This window comes from Leucopleurus acutus, assembly GCF_964270905.1.
Source record: "Leucopleurus acutus genome assembly, chromosome: 19".
Lineage (NCBI taxonomy): Eukaryota > Metazoa > Chordata > Mammalia > Artiodactyla > Delphinidae > Leucopleurus > Leucopleurus acutus.
The window spans coordinates 58783230-58801258 of NC_139161.1; the positions used below are offsets into that span (position 1 = coordinate 58783230).

General features: G+C 43.1%; 1 protein-coding gene across 4 annotated transcripts in view; it reads left to right on the forward strand.

Annotated features, from left to right (window-relative positions):
* The first annotated feature begins 219 nt into the window (after positions 1-219).
* Positions 220-18029, forward strand: part of AKAP10 (A-kinase anchoring protein 10) — a 54533-nt gene continuing 36723 nt past the window's right edge. For 3 of the 4 annotated variants that reach the window (XM_082859938.1, XM_082859937.1, XM_082859940.1), the window contains exons 1-4: positions 731-939; positions 8001-8048; positions 13393-13575; positions 16057-16596. In XM_082859938.1, the coding sequence (XP_082716064.1) occupies positions 852-939; positions 8001-8048; positions 13393-13575; positions 16057-16596 (859 nt within the window). In that variant the 5' untranslated portion in view covers positions 731-851. Of the gene's footprint in view, positions 249-730; positions 940-8000; positions 8049-13392; positions 13576-16056; positions 16597-18029 lie in introns of those variants that run through there. The other variant, XM_082859939.1, reaches the window with a different exon arrangement.

Sequence of the window (18029 nt, forward strand, 5' to 3'; positions counted from 1 at the left end):
CCCCTTCTCTCTGGACATCTGCTGCTCCGTCCGTCACCTGATCGACGTCAGATTTGAAAAACCCATTTATTGATCTTACAGGCTCCTCTCCGGCAGGAGCGCCCAGCTACAGGGATTACGCAGTCCTGTGGGAGGGGCCCCACGGGTGGGAGGCTGGTCACTCTGCTTTAGGGGCGAGGGAGGTCAGAGGTTCATAGGAAAATGGCATTTGAACGAGGCTAGAAGGATGACCCACTGGACTCCGCCCGGTAAATAACGGCGAGGCTTTTATGTCGCTGCCCTTTCAGAGCTGAGCGTTCGCAGGGATCGCGTCCTGTAGTAGGCCCACTTTCCTCCTCCACGGCTGAGGTCGCGGGGACCGCGGAGGAGCACAGAGCAGGTGGTGCCCGGAGTCCGCATCCCAGGACCTGGCCCGCATCTCGAGGCCCGCTCCAGGGTCCGCTCGCTGGGACCGCGGGGGTGCGGCCTCTCTGGCCGCCAGTGCCCTGGCCACACTTGGCCGTGGCAGAGGCCCCACTTCCGGGAGGGTTGGCTCGGCTCGGGCAGCGCCCGCGCAGTCCCAGCCCGCGAGAGCCACGGGGTCCCGGGCCGAGCGCAGGCTGCGCGCGCGCGTCACGTGGGCGGCGCGGGCGCGCCCCGCCGCGGGCGGGGCGCGGGGTCGGCGCGCGGCCTCCCGTGAAGCCCCGCGCGGGGAAGGACCGGAACTCCGGGCGGGCGGCTTGTTGTTAACATGGCGGCGGGAGCTACCGGCACGTCTCCAGGAGACGGCGGGGCCCACACCCGGAAGACGGGTCTTTTTTCGGCCTAGCGCGGCGGCCGCTGCGGACCCGGAAGTCCGGGCCGGTTGCTGAATGAGGGGAGCCGGGCCCTCTCCGCGCCAGTCCCCCCGCGCCCTCCGCCCCGACCCGGGCCCCGCCATGTCCTTCTTCCGGCGGAAAGGTAACGAGGGGCGCGGACGGGCGCGGGGCCGGGCCTGGGGCGGCGGGTGGTGGCGAGGCCGAGGCCTTGGCGCGGAAGGACGCTCTGTGCGCCGCGCCCGCGGTCTTGCGAGAGGGAGCGGGGCCTCCGCGCGGGCGGGCGGGCGGGCGCCCAGCCGGTTCCGAAGTGTGTGACGGGACCCGCGCGGGGTGGTGCCTTTTGCGGACACACAGCTTTTCGAGGGCGGGGTGGTGCGTGTGTGTGCGTTTGTACCAGAAGAAGGGAATTCCTTCCGTACTTTCTTTACGGAAGTCTCGGACTTGTCAGAATATTGAGGGGTTTATGTCAAGCAACACGTGAAAAAATTGTTTTCTTCAACTAGTGCTCTTCTCCAGTTTCCCCTTTATTCGGGGGGTGGGGTGGGGGAGCGGGATTCTGCTGTCCCTGAAGTGACAGTGCTTAACTTACGGCTAAAAGTCTCCTAACGAAAACGACTCCTTCATTTGATGGGTTAGCAAGTTTACTAAGTCCTGGCACCCAAACTTCAGAAGCAAACTGCTTATATTTCTGATTTTCAGGAGTAGCTGCCCAATTTTTGAGTAGAGGCAGCTTGATTTTGAGCCTGGGTAAGGTTGTTGGCGTTTCGTTACCTGTACGTATCCAGAGTGGACAAGTGTGGGCCTTCTGGGTTGATTAGTGGTTCTTGTATCGATTCTCGTTGCTTCCGGGAAAATTTACCAGACAAAAACGGGTTTTTGGGAAAGCACTAAACTAAATCAGGGACTTAGGTTCACGTGACAGCTCTGCTACTAACTCTGTCACCTGGGACAGAAAAATGTTAACCCTCTTTCCTCTCTCACCTGAGAATTCAATGATTCCTAAAGGCCCCATTCAACTCTATAAATTAAAGATTTCCTTTTAAGTACGCACAGAGTTTTAATAACTGATGCCGTGTGATGAGTGAATGAAACCATGATGAGTGAATGAAAAGCACTCAATGAATGAAAGTGGTAAAATGGTACAAGGAAGCTTTATTGGTAAGGTACCTTGGTATAGTTAATAGCTCTCTAATTTGTTTGAGTGTTGGAATGGTTAGTTGTAGTGTTTTTTTCCGGGGGGGGGGAGCATTCTGTGTATAATGAGGCAAATTGCATGTTGCACAATAGACTGTTGTCTCTATTCAACAAATACTTTTGAACGTCCACTGTTTGCCAGGCACTGTGCTAGGCGCTCAGTATTAAGCACTGAACAAGACAAAATCCTTATATCCATGGAGCTTGTTGTCTGCTGGGGTAGATGGACAATAAATCCCTCTCTCTCTCTCTCTCTCTCTCTGTCTCCCTCTCTCTGTCTCCCTCTCTCTGTCTTCCTCTCTCTGTTTACAAATTGAATACAGTGTTATGAAAGAGCTTGAGAGAAGAAACATATTTCGGTTTGATGTTAGTCAAAGGCCTCAGCAGGTGACCTTGAAACTTAGAGCTGAAGGAACAGCAGGAGCTAACATACAGAGGCCAGGGAAGAGCATTCTAGGCACAGGGAATAACGTGTTCAGGGGCTGGGAGGTAAGAGTTTGGTGCCCTTCAAGAAAGAAAAGCCCACTGTGACTCGGGCTGAGAGAGGTAGACAAGGATCAAATGATTCAGAGCTTTGTAGGTCAGGGTTAGGTGTTATTCCAAGTGCAGAAACAATATTACTTTTAAAATTTTAAAGAGGGGTGATTTGATCTCTTTTTATGTTTTAAAAAGATCATTCTAGATGCCTTTTGGAAACTGGATGTGGCAAGAATAGAAACTGGAGATGGTCTTATTTAGGGATCCCATCCAGTCTCTGAATACCATTTTTAAATACCACCTATCTGCTGATGACTCCCAAATTTACATCTCCAGCTTGGATTCTCTGCCCTGAATTCAGACTGTGTATCCAGCCGTTGGTCCACTTTATACCTCTACCTAATAGATGTCTAATAGATAAATCTTTAGCCTACTGTATCTAAAATTTCCCCTTAGATTTAGTCCTCCTAAACCTGTACATCACTTTTTCTCATCTTAACAAATTACATTTCTGGCCTTTTAATTGCTCAGGCTAAAACTTTAATACCTTCCTGAACCTCTTTCTCTCCTACTGTATATCTGATCTGTTAGGTCTACCCCAGAATATACCCAAATCCAACCATTTCTCACCATCCCTGACCATTAGCACCCTGGTCTAGGGAGTCATCTCTATTTAGGTTGGGTGGTTAAGGAAGTCCTCTGAGGGATGTCATTCGGATCTCAGCTTAAATGTCAAGAGGAAGCCGGTTTTGTGAAGATCAAGGAAGCAGGATTATTTTACTATAGGCTTCAATTTGGTTTCCCTTCTTCCATTCTTGACGCCTCTGGTGTATTTTCGAAATGCATTCTGCCACACCTCTGTTCAGATTCCCTCAGTGGCTTTCTGTACATGGCCCTCCATAATCTAGGTCCCATTTCTTCTCTGTGTTCATCTCCTGCTTTCTTTCTCCATCATTCTTCCATTTATATTTGCCTCTTTGTTGTTAAGTACATTCCCACCTCAGGGCCTTTGCACTTATTCTCTCTGCCTGGAAACCTCTTCCCACAGATATGTGCCTATTTTGTCCCCCATCTTCTTCAGGTTTTTGATTAATTGACATCTTAGTGAAGCTTTCTCTGACTAGCTTGCTTAAGATTGTAGTCCCCAGGCCCTGCACTCCCATCCCGTCACCCTACTTTATTTTTTCTGTAGCATTTGTCACCATCTGCTGTACTATGTGTTTTATTAGGATGGAAGATGATTTCTGTTCATGGCTGTATCCCCATGTCTAGATTAGTGCCTGGGATATAGTTAGGAAGTTAGTAAATATTTGTTGAATAATTAAAGTAGGAAGTAATAAGTGCTGTGCAGGGAATTTAAACAGTGATGTGGGAGCAGATCGCCAGATGACAATTTGTGTTTGGATAGTGAGGGAAGGCTTGTTTGAGCAGATGGTATTTAAATTGAGGTCTCAATGAGGAAGGAGAGCCAGCCTTGCAAAGGTAAAAGGAACTGCATTCTGGCTGGAAAGAACTGGTAATACCAACATCCTGAGGCAGGAAAGAGCAGGGTTTGTTCAAGGACAGAAAGAAGGCTGAAATGTGCTGGGAGTGGAGGGCAAATGGGGCATGTTTTAGAGATAGAGATAGCATGACTTGAGTAAATGATTGGAGTGAAGGAAAACTGGGAAAGCTTTGGAAAGCTTAGAGCTTGAGGTAGGAGGAGTCCAGAGCTCTCTTCTGGCAGTTGTGAGTTTGCAGAAACTCTTGGACGTCTGTGTGGATATGTCAAGGAGGCAGTTGGATGTACAGGTCTGTAGTTCTGGGAGGGGATCAGAATTTGAGTGCTGAATCTGGGCTTAGAAGTGTTTTGCATAAATGATGGTTAAAGACACAGGCCTAAATGAGCTCATCTGTGGAGTACATATGGGATATGAATTAGTTGTGTTGAAAGGCTAAGGTACCGTAACAAAGAGACACTAAGTACAATGGCTCAAACAAGGTAGGCCTTTATCTCTATCTTGTGTAACTGTCCAAGTCCCTGGTCATCAGGTGGCTTTCCTTCACGATCATTCAGGCATCGTTTTCCTCCCATTGTGTTATTCCTCTTTCTCTTAGGGTATAGTCTGTGTGATCAAAGCCAGATCTTAGTCCCTTCTGTCAGCTTTCTGACTCCTGATAAGGGGAAAGAGAAGCTTTGGCCAGAAATGGCACACACCTCTTCTGTTCACACTTCATTGCTGAGGACCGAGTCATATGGTCACAGTTAATTAACTCAGGGGCTTCTGGGAAATGGAGAGAAGCTAGCCAGTTGTGTGCCAGGATACAACCCTCTTACTAGGAAGGCCAGGTAGAACCCTCTACAACCCTCTACAGCGGCCAGGTAGAATCTCCTGCCATGCTGTAGACAAGGAGAGAGCTCGGGTTAATCCAGCTTTTAGAAGTTGAGGAACATGAATCATTGGCAAAGGAGAATCGACAAGAAAACGCCAGTGATATAGGAGTACAATATCATGGAAGCTAAGAGAAGATAATATTTCAAAAAGGAGGGGTAAATGGGGAAGGGGCTGGAAGGGGCCATTGGGGTAAGGGTGGGGGGGTTGTTTTTTTAAGGTAAAAGATGCTAAGCGCGTTTGTTCTAGGAAAGATCCGGTAGAGAGGGAGAAAATGATACCAAAGAGAGGTTACTTGCAAGAGTGAAGTTCTTGAGAAGACCTTACGAGTTGGGATTAAAGTTTGGCTATATCAAGATTTGATTAGGATACACTGCAGCTGGAGATGGCAACCGACACAACCACTTGTTTAAAAACCTTCAAACAATGCTATAACCTGTTTATGAATACATAAATATATTAAAGAGTAAAAATGATGGAAACCATAAACATTCCATTTCTGAAATTTTTTTCTCTAGGAAGAGGGGGAATGAGTTTAGGGAGGGACTTTAGTTGTAACTGCAGTGTTTTATTTCTTTTAAAAATTCTTCTGAAGCAAATATGGCATAATGTTAAGATTTGCTAAACCTGAGTGTTCCTCATATTAAGGTCTAGTCTTGCCTTTGTTTTAAATGTTTCATAATAATAAGAAATTATTATTTCTTATAGAAGAAATGGTGCAAAATAAGATGACAGAAATAAACCACTTTAAATATAAATAGAATAAAATCTCTATGGCTAAAAAATCTAACAAAAGTCCGTATAAAAATGGACTAAAAGATAAAGACTCAAGTTGGGTAATAAGCCAAAATGCACCTATTTACCAGAGACACAACCAAAACATAAGGACGTAGAGAAATTGAAAATAAATGGATGCAAAGATATATCAGGCAAATGTTAACTAGAAGAAAGTTTGTGTGGTAGATGAAATACTTTAAAGCATAAAATACCATTAGGGCTAAGAAGGCCTGTAAATTATGATGAAGCGAAAAGGGTACTAGGAAGATAAAACTGTGAACTTGTTTGTACCTAAATCAGTTTCAAAAGGTATAAAACAAAATGTACAGAATTACCAGGAGAAGTCAACAAATTCGTCGTCATAGTTAGAGTTTTAAGAATGTTCTTTTTAGAAATAAAGAGCAGTAATCACAATAAAAAGAAATGGGTTAACCCAGACAATAAAAAGATGGTGATCTTCAGATTGGTTTCCTGTACTGTTTAAATGTTAAAAAGGTCATGGGAAAGTTAAAAGTAAAAGGATGGAGAAGCATATCAGGGATATACAAACAGAAGGAAAGCTAGCATAGTCTTCACAACAGCACACACATGAAAAAAAGATGGAAAAGTTAAGTTTTGTGAGGGAAAGGGAACAAGAGTCATTATTCACAGATAATATGATTGCATACATAGAATATTCAAGAAATTCTAGGCTTCCTTGGTGGCACAGTGGTTATGAACCCGCCTGCCAGTGCAGGGGACACGGGTTCGAGCCCTGGTTCAGGAAGATCCCACATGCCGTGGAGCAACTAAGCCCTGCGCCACAACTACTGAGCCTGCGCTGTAGAGCCCGTGAGCCACAACTACTGAGCCCACGTGCCACAACTACTGAAGCCTGCGCTCCTAGAGCCCGTGCTCTGCAACAAGAGAAGCCGCTGTAATGAGAAGCCCAGGCACCACAACGAAGAGTAGTGGTGCCCCACTTGCTGCAACTAGAGAAAGCCTGTGCACAGCAACAAAGACCCAACGCAGCCAAAAATTAATTAATTAATTAATTATTTTATAAAGAAGAAAAAACATAAAAGTAAAGTGGGCTGTGTCAGATCCTGTAAGTTTCTCACTTGGCTTGAGCTGCCATGCCCTTTCCTTCCTGCATGTGATCTTGCTAGTGTGTCTGCATTAGAATTTCCAGTGTTTTGTGTAATAGAGGAGAAATGGTATAATTTTTTTAAAATTTATTTTATTTATTTTTGGCTGCGTTGGATCTTCCTTGCTGCATGCGTGCTTTCTCTAGTTGCGGAGAATGGGGGCTACTCTTTGTTGTGGTGCGTGGGCTTCTCATCGTGTTGGCTTCTCTTGTTGCGGAGCACGGGCTCTAGGCATGCGGGCATCCATAGTTGTGGCTCGCGGGCTCTAGAGCACAGGCTCAGTAGTTGTGGCGCACGGGCTTCATTGCTCTGTGGCATGTGGGAACTTCCCAGACCAGGACTTGAACCCTTGTCCCCTGCATTGACAAGCAGATTCTTAACCACTGTGCCACCAGGGAAGCCCAAAATGGTATAATTTTTTAAGAGACAGTTGTTAAAGCTTGAGTAGTAGAAGTTTTAGAATGTTTGTAAGTTTAGAATATTTGTATTTGATGCTGTGGCAGGGATACACAGGAAGTCAGAGATGTTACACAACCAGAGAACTCTGTCTTTTTCTTCAGGTTGCATCTAGCAGTGAGTGGCACATGGTAATAATGTTAACTAGCGTCTTAAGTTTACTGTGTCCTAGCTCCTCTTGTAAGCCCTTTACAAGTACTTATGTTTTCATCCACAACCCTATTAGGTAGTCTCCACTGTGGCTGATGGAGAACCACACTGGGCAAGTACATGTTCGGTTTTGGTATGCTGGCTGGGGGGTGCTCTTGAGATGTCCATTTACACACGTTATCTTAACCACGCAGGAATTCTACAGTCCGAGTTTTTAACCAGAGGTAAAAGAATGATTTTTTTAGGGTCTAGCAGACCAGGGTTGAAATCCTGCCTGTTGAAATGACTCTTTACTAACTCATAACAGTGACCTAGTTTTGTAAATGAAGGAAGTTGAGACCCAGAGAATTAAAGTAACTTGTCCAGCATCACATGGCTATTGAATGGCAGAGCCCAGATTTAAACCCAGGTGTTCTGACCTTGTCTCTCCTTAAGCTCTGAGCGTACTTGACCAAATGCTGTTCAAAGATCACTTCCTGAGAGAAACTTCCCCTGACAACTGCCCTGCCCCACTCCAGGGCAGCTCGCCCGATGTTGCGGAACTTTGAGCACACTCACCTGTGTCAGAATAGAGCTGGTGTGATTTTTACAAGGTCTGGAAGGGGGTCTCTGGCTGTAGAAGTTGGTCATGGTAATCTCTTCTCTTCCAGTGAAAGGCAAAGAGCAAGAGAAGACCTCAGATGTCAAGTCAGGTAAAGGTGAGTCAGCATGTTGCAGGGATGAACTCTTTCATCCTGTTACATTCTCCCTTATTTTGCCATTAATCGTCTCTGCCTTCTTTTATAATTACTTATGACTGTGACATATTTCCCTGTTAACTTATATACTCTTCAACACCCACCATATAATAGACTTTTACTAAGCATTTATTGGTTGTCCTAGTGATTTCAGTGAACCAGTGTCGTCCTTACTAATCACACATTTGATTATTCCCCAAAAGCAATTAGTTGACTGTATTTAAAAAAAAAAAGCAAAAAATACTCTTTACTGAGTAGTCTGACCACTGACTTATGAAGCCTGGTTTTCTGTGGTTTATCTGGAAGTATGGATGCTTACAGTTTTCACTTCCTTATTACTTTGGATGAATGGCCTTAACCTAAAGTTTATTTGGAGTCCTTTATTGGAATCAATATATTGTCCTTATTTATAGGCAAGACCATGTTTCTTTAAGATTGTAATCTCTGCGTAGTTTTGACTGATTTCATTATGTCAGTGTACAAAAATTGAAAAGGGAAAATTATAGTGAAAATTACTTTCATGACCATTACGTACAAATTTCATAGATATAATTTATTTACGTGAATTCTAAAGATTGCCACTTATTTAGATTTTTCTTTTAAATGTTTGTATGTTGTGTGGCTAGCATTGAGTAGTAACTCCATATGCTGCAGAGGGACACTAATCAATAACTTAGAGGTTTGTAAGATTAGGGAAGAAGCAGGGTAGCTTACAGCCTTATTTTCTGCTTATTTCTGATAATTTAAAGCCAGTTGGTTCATATTGCCTTTTTTAAGGAGAATTTGATTGATATTGGTAAAGACTTCAAGCCCTCAGCAAGCAGAGGCTTGTGAAGTCTAGCCTTGATTGCAGTAGCAGGAGGGACTTTGATGTCCGAGGCACACCAGCCTCCGACAGTGTGACCTGGGGGAACTTCCCTCATTTGTACAACAAGGGGATTGGCCTACCTAACTCCTCAGTCTGTCCCAGGCTAAAACACTCCATGCTTGTACTCTATTTATGACAGTACATAGTCTGTGCTCACATTCACTACCTTAACTTTATTATTATTTTTATTTATTTATTATTTTTTTTGTGGTACGCGGGCCTCTCACTGCTGTGGCCTCTCCCGTTGCGGAGCACAGGCTCCGGACGCGCAGGCTCAGCGGCCATGGCTCACGGGCCCAGCCGCTCCGCGGCATGTGGGATCTTCCCGGACCGGGGCACGAACCTGCGTCCCCTGCATCGGAAGGCGGACTCTCAACCACTGCGCCACCAGGGAAGCCCCACTGCCTTAACTTTAGAATAACACAGACGCATTAGGGAAACACGCCCTCAAGAAGTTTGCAGTCTGATTAGAAGGACAGACTCAGACCCAGAACAGTAGCAAATAAACCAAAATCATAGTAACTATGGTTTATTGAGCACCTGTTCTGTTCTAGGTGTTAGACAAAAATTGTGACTGTAACAGTGAACAAAAAAAGACTTGGATCCAGATCCTGCCCTCGGTGAACTTACAAATTGGTGGTAGGAAGAGGAGCATGAATCAGATGATGCACAGATGGCTGGGCTCAGTCAGCAGTGGTGGAGATAGAGAGACCTGGACAGAGCCGTGTGGGAGGTGGAATAGGTAGAGCTTTGTTCTCGATTAGGTATGAGGGCGAGGGAGCTAAGCCTGGCACCCAGCTTTCTGGCAGGCCCAACACTGTGGCTGGTGGAGAACCACACTGGGCCAGTACCTGTTCCTTTTTGCTGTGGTGGCTGGGAGGTGCTCTTGAGACGTCCATTTACACACGTTATCTTAACCACAATAATTCTACAGTCCAAGTAACCAGATAAAAGAGTGATTTTCTATAGTCTAGCAGACCGAGGTTGAAATCTTGCCTGCTGAAATGCCTCTTTACTACCTTATTGACTTAGGGCAAAGCACTTAACTTTGTTCTGTTTGTGTATTCGTCTCCAAAATGAGGAAAATACTGGTCTTGTAGCATTGTTGTGAGAGATAAATGAAATAATGTACCCCAAAAAAAGTACATCAAGAAACCAGTACCGGGCTTCCCTGGTGGCGCAGTGGTTAAGAACCCACCTGCCAATGCAGAGGACATGGGTTCGAGCCCTGGTCCGGGAAGATCCCACGTGCCGCGGAGCATCTAAGCCCGTGCGCCACAACTACTGAGCCTGCGCTCTAGAGCCCGTGAGCTACAACTGCCGAGCCCATGTGCTGCAACTACTGAAGCCCGCACGCCTAGAGCCTGTGCTCCGCAACAAGGGAAGCCACCACAATGAGAAGCCTGCCTACTGCAACGAGAGTAGCCCCCTCTCTCCGCAACTAGAGGAAGCCCACGTGCAGCAACGAAGACCCAACGCAGCCAAAAATAAATAAATTTATTAAACAAAGAAAGAAAGAAAAGAAACCAGTACAGTGCCTTGTACATAGTAGGTTTTATATTGGTAGCTATTACCATCTAGTTTTAACAGAGTAGGCCCTTGATATGTTGGATTAGTTGTTAGTTATTAGTATTACAGGGAGTTCAAAGGAATTTGAGATCAGCAGATGGTTTCTGGAGCATAGGGAAGCCTTTATAGAAATGAGACTTAATGTGTATGAAATTTGAATGATAAGAAGGATTTGAATGAAAGAGTCAATTCTTCCTCTTTCCCTTACCAGCCCAGCTTCTTATTTCTTTGAGTATATACTGGGCAGAAGGACCTTCAGACTACTAAAAGGAAATTTTTAAGATAGATTGAGGTCAGATTGTAGAGGGTCTTAAAGACCAGAAAAGAGTTGAGACAGAGAAAACAGGGAACCACTATGGGCTTTTGAGCAGGATGTTGGTGCTTTACATATGGCATTTATAGAGGTTAGTCAGAAAGAGTCATGTAGGATGGAGACCCTAGAAGTGCTTTGCTGTGATACAAGAAGGCCTGTACTAAGGGTGTGGTGTTGAAAATAAACAGGTCAGTATCTTGAAGGAAAAGTCAACAGATCTTGACAAGCAAACAGGTATAGTGAGAAGAGTGGGTCCAAGCTCTTGAGCTTTAGGGACTGGTGGATTGACAGAGATAGGGAAATGAGAGGAGAATTAGTCTGGAAGAAGATGTTTTAAGTTTGACGTTTGGAAAAATTGGTCTTGAGATGGTAAAGATGACAAATGAGAGGTTGGTTAGTAGCAAATAATTAGAGCCACAGGCAGGAAGCTGAGCTCAGAGGTCAGCCTGAGATCGGGTCAGGGTCCCCTCTGCCTCCAGCTCTGCAGGGGTGAGCCCTTGGAGCTGGTGCTGGGAGGGCCCGAATCAAGCGCATGTGTGAGACTTTCCCCTTGAATCAGCCAGAGTTACAGTTAACTCTGTTTTGTCTATTTTAGATAACACTTTAGATTTTAGATATCTGTTTTAGCTAAAGTTTTATCTATTTTATAGACATATCAAGGTCCCACTTAAGTTTATTTGGGTGGGGGGAGCTTACAGCTAAAAAAAAGCTTGGAAAAGATTGCTCTAGTAATAACTGAAGGTTTGAGAATAAATGTGCCTTCCAGCAGAAGGAGTAAAAGAAGAACAGAGAACCTTGGGAAACAGAGGAGTGGTGGATGCCATGTCTGGCCCCGTGGGCGCTGATATGTGCATTAAAGAGAAGGAGAGGGAGGAGCTCTTGGGAGAGGAGAAGGGGGAAGAGTATGGGACCACGAGGCCTGGGGGTGGGATGCTAAGAGGGCGAGTGTGAGAGAGGTGGCTCTAACAGAGAATTAAGAAAGAGAGAAGAAGGCTTGCACAGATGAGTTAGTATTATTTCACATCATCATACACGTCTAATTAGGAAACAATCAGAAAGTTTCACTGTTCTTGATGCAGGGTATTTGTAGCTTGTCTGTACAAAAAAACTAGATATTATTGTTTATAAACCTACCAAAATGATTCTGCTCCCTTCAATTTATCATCAAAATAAAAACAAAAAACAACTTCCTTCTAAAATTGAAAAAATCATTTGAAGACAACGCCATTGCATAATTCTCCCAGCTCTTATTGAATGACTGATAAATACATATGCCTAAGATAAACATTCTCATCTGCTTTATCCTGTAAACACATCTCACAGTAATAGATTGAATTACAGTACTATGTATTCTTCATAGGAGGTATTACGTGGTGTCACTCAGATTCTGTGTCCGGGAACCGTTTGCTAAGACTGAGAGCACTTATCTGTTGATCAATTTATCATAAATTGACCGCTCAATAAAATAAGTGGTGCTAGTAGACAGAAGTTTAGTCATCTGAAAGTATTTATATTGAGGGTGTGGAATGCTCAGTGACCTGTATGTTTCTAGCCTTCTTGCTATATAGCAATGCACAAAACCAAAACTTCTTAAAAACCTTTCATGAGAGTCTTTGATATTTGTGTAGAATAAATGGGATAGGTGGAGTGTTAATTCAGCTGTAGCAACAAGTTCATAGGGTTACTTTTACCATATTATAATATGGAGTTGATGATTTCCTACTAACACATTGGTGACTAACCTCTTTATTCTGAAGTCAAAAGGATGATACTAATAGTTCTTCAGGCTACTAAAGAAAATATATTATGTGAATTTTTAAGTATGCTTCATCTTTAGGCAGCTTGAACTTTGATCAGTTTTTATTAGACGGTGGAATTTTGTTACTCATTTAAAAAGTAAAATAAGTATCCTGAAGAGTATTTTTCTAATTTTTTTCCCGTAAGCTTTTATTTTGGAATTTTAATTTTGTTCCTTCAGCAAGCAAGTATTAAGGAATTGAAAAGGGTCCATGTTTCAGAATGTTTGCTGCCTTTGGTACTTTCTGTCTTCAGTAGAGTTCTCAAAGAGAACTCAAAGAAAGATCTTTTTTTTTTTTTTTTTTTTTTTTTTTGCGGTACGCAGACCTCTCACTTTTGTGGCCTCTCCCGTTGCGGAGCACAGGCTCCGGACGCGCAGGCTCCGCGGCCATGTCTCACAGGCCCAGCCGCTCTGCGGCATGTGGGATTTTCCTGGACCGGGGCACCGGGGCACAAACCCGCGTCCCCTGCATCGGCAGGCGGACTCTCAACCACTGCGCCACCAGGGAAGCCCGATGTCTCTTTTAAGTTGCATTTTTGGCACAGTATTTTGAGAATTACAAATAATAGTAGGACATTTCTTTCCAATTTTCTGCTGCTTGGTTAATTTACCATTTTCCCAAGTATTTTTGTTGAGTGTATGTACTTGAGAGGTGTTACAAAATCTAATTTTTCAAGTTCCCTTAAAGCCCTCTTAGGAGACAGTTTTAGACTATCAAATTGTGTTTAATTTTTAACAATTTTTTGAAAAATTATAGCTTCAATATCCGTACATTCCCCACAAAAAAGCACTAAAAATCATGCCTTGCTGGAGGCTGCAGGACCAAGTCACGTTGCAATCAATGCCATTTCTGCCAACATGGACTCCTTTTCAAGTAGTAGGACGGCAACACTTAAGAAGCAGCCCAGCCACATGGAGGCCGCTCATTTTGGTGACCTGGGTAAGTGACTTTGAGTTTTTGTTAACTTCCTAGGAGGAGGAAATGAGTATAATATGTGAAATTCCTGCCAAAGGATACCGAACTGTGTAATTGGATGGGACTTTGAAAAAAATGTTTTAACTGAAGTAACAGCTATAAGTGTAATTAATGGATGACTCCATGTTGTGTTTCTATAAATATAAAAAGCAGGCCCAGTAGAAAAATGGGCCATTTCCAGAAAAAGAAATACATTTGGCCACTAAATATATGAAAAGGTTGCCTCACTGCAGTAATACTAGTGAAATGCAAATTAAAATAATGAGTTAGTGTTCCCCCTAACACACTGGCAAATATTTAAAGTTTGATAATTGGGATGTTAATGTAGATGCAGAGAAATAGCCACTTCTGTATAGAGGAAGTATAAATTGGTAAAGATTTTTTGGAAGGCAGTTTGCAAGTATTTATCGAAAGGTAAAGTATAAGATGTAGCCCTCAGATATGCTCCCATATGTGCACAAAAATACATGTGCAAGTATGTATGAGGCTATTCATTGCAGTAATGTTTATGATAGCAAAAAATTAGGAACAACATACAAATGTCCATTAATAGAGAAGTAATCCAACTGTGATATGCCCATACTCTGGAATACTGTGTAGCTATATGAAAGCCTTCAGAAGACATTGAGAAATGTCTAAGATATGTTAAAGTGAAAAAAGGTGGTCACATAGTGGTATGTATAGTAGGATCTCTGTTATGTTAAAATAATTCCTCCCTCTCCCCGCAAAAAAAGAAAAGACGTGCAGGAGATCCTTGTTTTCTGAATATTTGTTGCCCAAATTTCTGTACTTATAAAAATTGTATGTCAGTTTATCATAAATTGAAAAAAATCTGTGAATGGATCAACTTTACTAAAATTAGTCCCTCTTCTGATACCTCTCTCTGCTTAACATTTGTGTGTATTCAGAGCTGAGGTGTCAGAGTCTTTGTGGGTCACCCTCAGCAGTGCACTGCAAATGACATTTGTGTTGGTCACAAAGTAAAATTGTAAGTCACTGGATTACTCGTATGTCTGGTGGGAATGTAACATGGTAGAGCTGCTCTGGAAAAGTTTGGCGGCTTCTTATAAAGCTAATCATGCAGTTACCATACGACCCAGCCATTGCAGTTTTAGGCATTTATCCCAGAGAAATGGAAACTTATGTCCACAAAAAACCTGTACACCAGTGTTCATAGCAGCATAAAAGCCAAAAACTGGATGTCCTTCAACAGGTGAATGGTAAACAAACCGGTACATTCATACCGCAGAACACTACTCAGCAGTAAAAAAAAGAACAAGCTCTTGATACGCATAACAGCTTGGGCGAATCTCAAGGGGATTATGCTGAGAGAGAAATGTTTCTCCGTTCTGGGGATGGCGGAGAGGTAGAATGGGAGACAGAAGAGCGCTTGCCGTTGCCTGGGGTGGAGGAGGCAGCTGTGAGAGGCCGCATGAGGCACCTTTGTGTCACGGGGCTGTTCCGTGTCTTGGTGGTGTTTACAAGAATCTACACATGGGACAAAATTGCATAGGACTAAATACACAAGTGAGTGCTGGTAAAATGGGGGAAATCTGAGTACGGTTGATGGATTGTGTCAGCGTCAGTATCTTGGTGTGATATTGAACTGCAGTTTGAAAGGTGCTACCATAGGGGAAACTGGGTAGAGGGTGCACAGGTTCTCTCTGTGTTACTTCTTCTACCTGCACATGAATCTGCCAGTATCTCAAAATTAGAAGTTTGATTTAAAAAAGTGCTTAAAGTCTTACAATGGATCGGGATTTCCTGAAGTTCATGAAAAGAGATGTTGGCAGAGATGGACTTGTTAACATTGACAGTAGGATAATTAGCAAGGATGATGATACACGAAGTGCTTCAGAAGAAACATCAAAGGATTAAGAAGAGCCCTTTTGAAAAACTGATGAAGCCCTCAGTGAATTTTATGAAAATGAGCCTCTTTATGTCATGCTGTGAAAGTTAAAATTTTTTTATTTTTTTCTTTATTCTGATAATTAGCTTGTGGTTATAATCATAACCTAAATTTAGTTAACTATAAAATAAACTTCTATTAAGTTTTATTAAGTTTGGTTTTATTTTTCAAGATAAAATCGCAGAGCTAGCTCTTTATTTTGTTATAAATAATGCTAAGAGTTCATAACATCTTTCTAGCTATATCCACACATCCACAATTTTTCCTCAGGATAAGTTCCTAGAAATGGAGTTACTGGATTGAAAATCCAAAGAGGTCTTGCCATTTTACATTCTCATCATCCGTTTTGCTATGCCCTGGTTAGTGCTTGTTATTTTTTTAAAAAAACATTTTTCAGTTTGACAGGCAAAAATGTTATCTTCTATTAATTTGCTTTTCTGAGATTTTTAATGAGGTTGAGTTGTTTAAATATTTTTATTGTACGTTTTGGCGGTTGTTGTCTGTTACTGAACTGCTAACTCTTCTGCTTCTTTTAGGCAGATCTTGTCTGGACTACCAGACTCAAGAGACCAAATCAAGTCTTTCAAAGACCCTTGAACAAGTCTTGCATGACACTGTTGTCCTCCCTTATTTCATTCAATTCATGGAACTTCGGAGAATGGAGCATTTGGTCAAGTTTTGGTTAGAGGCTGAAAGTTTTCACTCTACAACTTGGTCCCGAATAAGAGCACACAGTCTGAACACGGTGAAGCAGAGCTCACTGGCTGAACCTGTCTCTCCTTCTAAAAAGCACGGAACTACAGCAGCTTTTGTAACCGATTCTCTTGACAAGAGAGTGGAGGATTCTAGCTCAGCCCAGTTGGAAGGAATTGACCTGAATAATAGAACTAGCAACACTCAGAATCACTTGCTGCTTTCCCAGGAATGTGACAGTGCCCATTCTCTCCACCTGGAAATGGCCAGAACAGGAGCTCATCGAGGTTCTATGGAAACCCAGGAATCCTCCAGACTTACAGTAGCCAGTAGAAATAGTCCCTCTTCTCCACTAAAGGAATTATCAGGAAAATTAATGAAAAGTAAGTGTGTGATTTTTGTCTCTCTTTATGCTGTTTTGTTGTGTATTTTTAAAAAAATTTTTGAATCTGTTTACAAAGTGAAACTTGAGATGGGGAATAAAAGGGTTGGAATAGTTTTCTCCCACACTCACTTGCAGATTTGGGAGTATTTGGGTAGTGCCCTGGAGTAGCGTCAGTGTATGAAAAAGGAACAGAAGGGCTGTCTACAGTGATTGGATCCTCTAAGAAAGACGTTGGCAGAATTAACAAATGAAGAAGGGTCAGGGGTCATGCTGCTTTTTCCCTTCCACAGATTTTGAAATCAGATCCTTACCCAGATAGGCTGATTTCAGCCCTGCCACAGTCTTAGTTTTGTTACTATTTTACTGTAGTTTGCAGATAAAATTATTTTTTAATTGCCAGCAGGTGACATTAATTGAGTTCTGTGCTGGGGGGTACTTGGATTTCATGGAATAATCACAGCATCCCTGTGAGGTAGGCAGTTACCCGTTTTACGTGTGAGAAAGCCATGGTTTAAGCAGGTGGAGGAGACTTCCGGGGTTACACAGCAGGTGGGAGCTGGGATTAAAGCCCTGGCATCTCAGCGACAGCACCTCTTTCTCTTTTCTGTTCGTTTGGAAATTACAGGCTCTTCACTTTTCAATTATCACCTCCTGGAATTCTGATTAGACAGCTTCCAATCCGTGCTTGTCCTCTTCTCTTTTATCTTTTCTCAGGGGTCTAGATGATTTCTTTTCTGGATTTTCCTTGTGTGTTTTTTTCTTTCCTCTTTTCTACGAAGACTTTATGAGGGCAGTTTTAAGGTCCACAGCGTAACTGAGGGGAAGGTACAGAAATTTCCTGTTTGCCCTCTGCCCCCGCACTTGCGTCGCCTCCCCCACTGTGAATATCCCCCACCAGAGTGGAGCACTTGTTGGCATCAGTGAACCTGCCTGGGCACGTCGTAATTACCCAAAGTCCGTAGTTTACTTTAGGGTTCACTCCTGGTATTGGCATGTCCTCTGAGTTTGGGCAAATGTATAACGACATGTAACTGTCATTATGGTGTCATACAGAACATTTTCACTGCCCTAAAAATCCTCTGTGCTCTACCTGTTCATCTCTGTATACCTGCTGATTTGACCCTGGCAACCACTGATCTTTTTCCTGTCTCCACAGTTTTGGCGTCTTCCAGAATGTCATGTAGTTAGAATCATACATAGTATAGCCTTTTCAGATTGGTGGTGACTTCTTCAGATCTTTTAGTTCATTGATTCTCTCTTAAAATGGGTCTAACCTGCTACCGAGTCAGTCTTTAACATGTTATTTTAATCTAAAAGTTAGTGAATTTTTCATTTCTAGAAGTTTTGTTTCTTCAGGTTTGCCTGGTCGTTTTTTAGTTTCTTAGTCCTTTAGCCCTCCATCCCACTTTTGAGCCTATTTTTTATTTATTT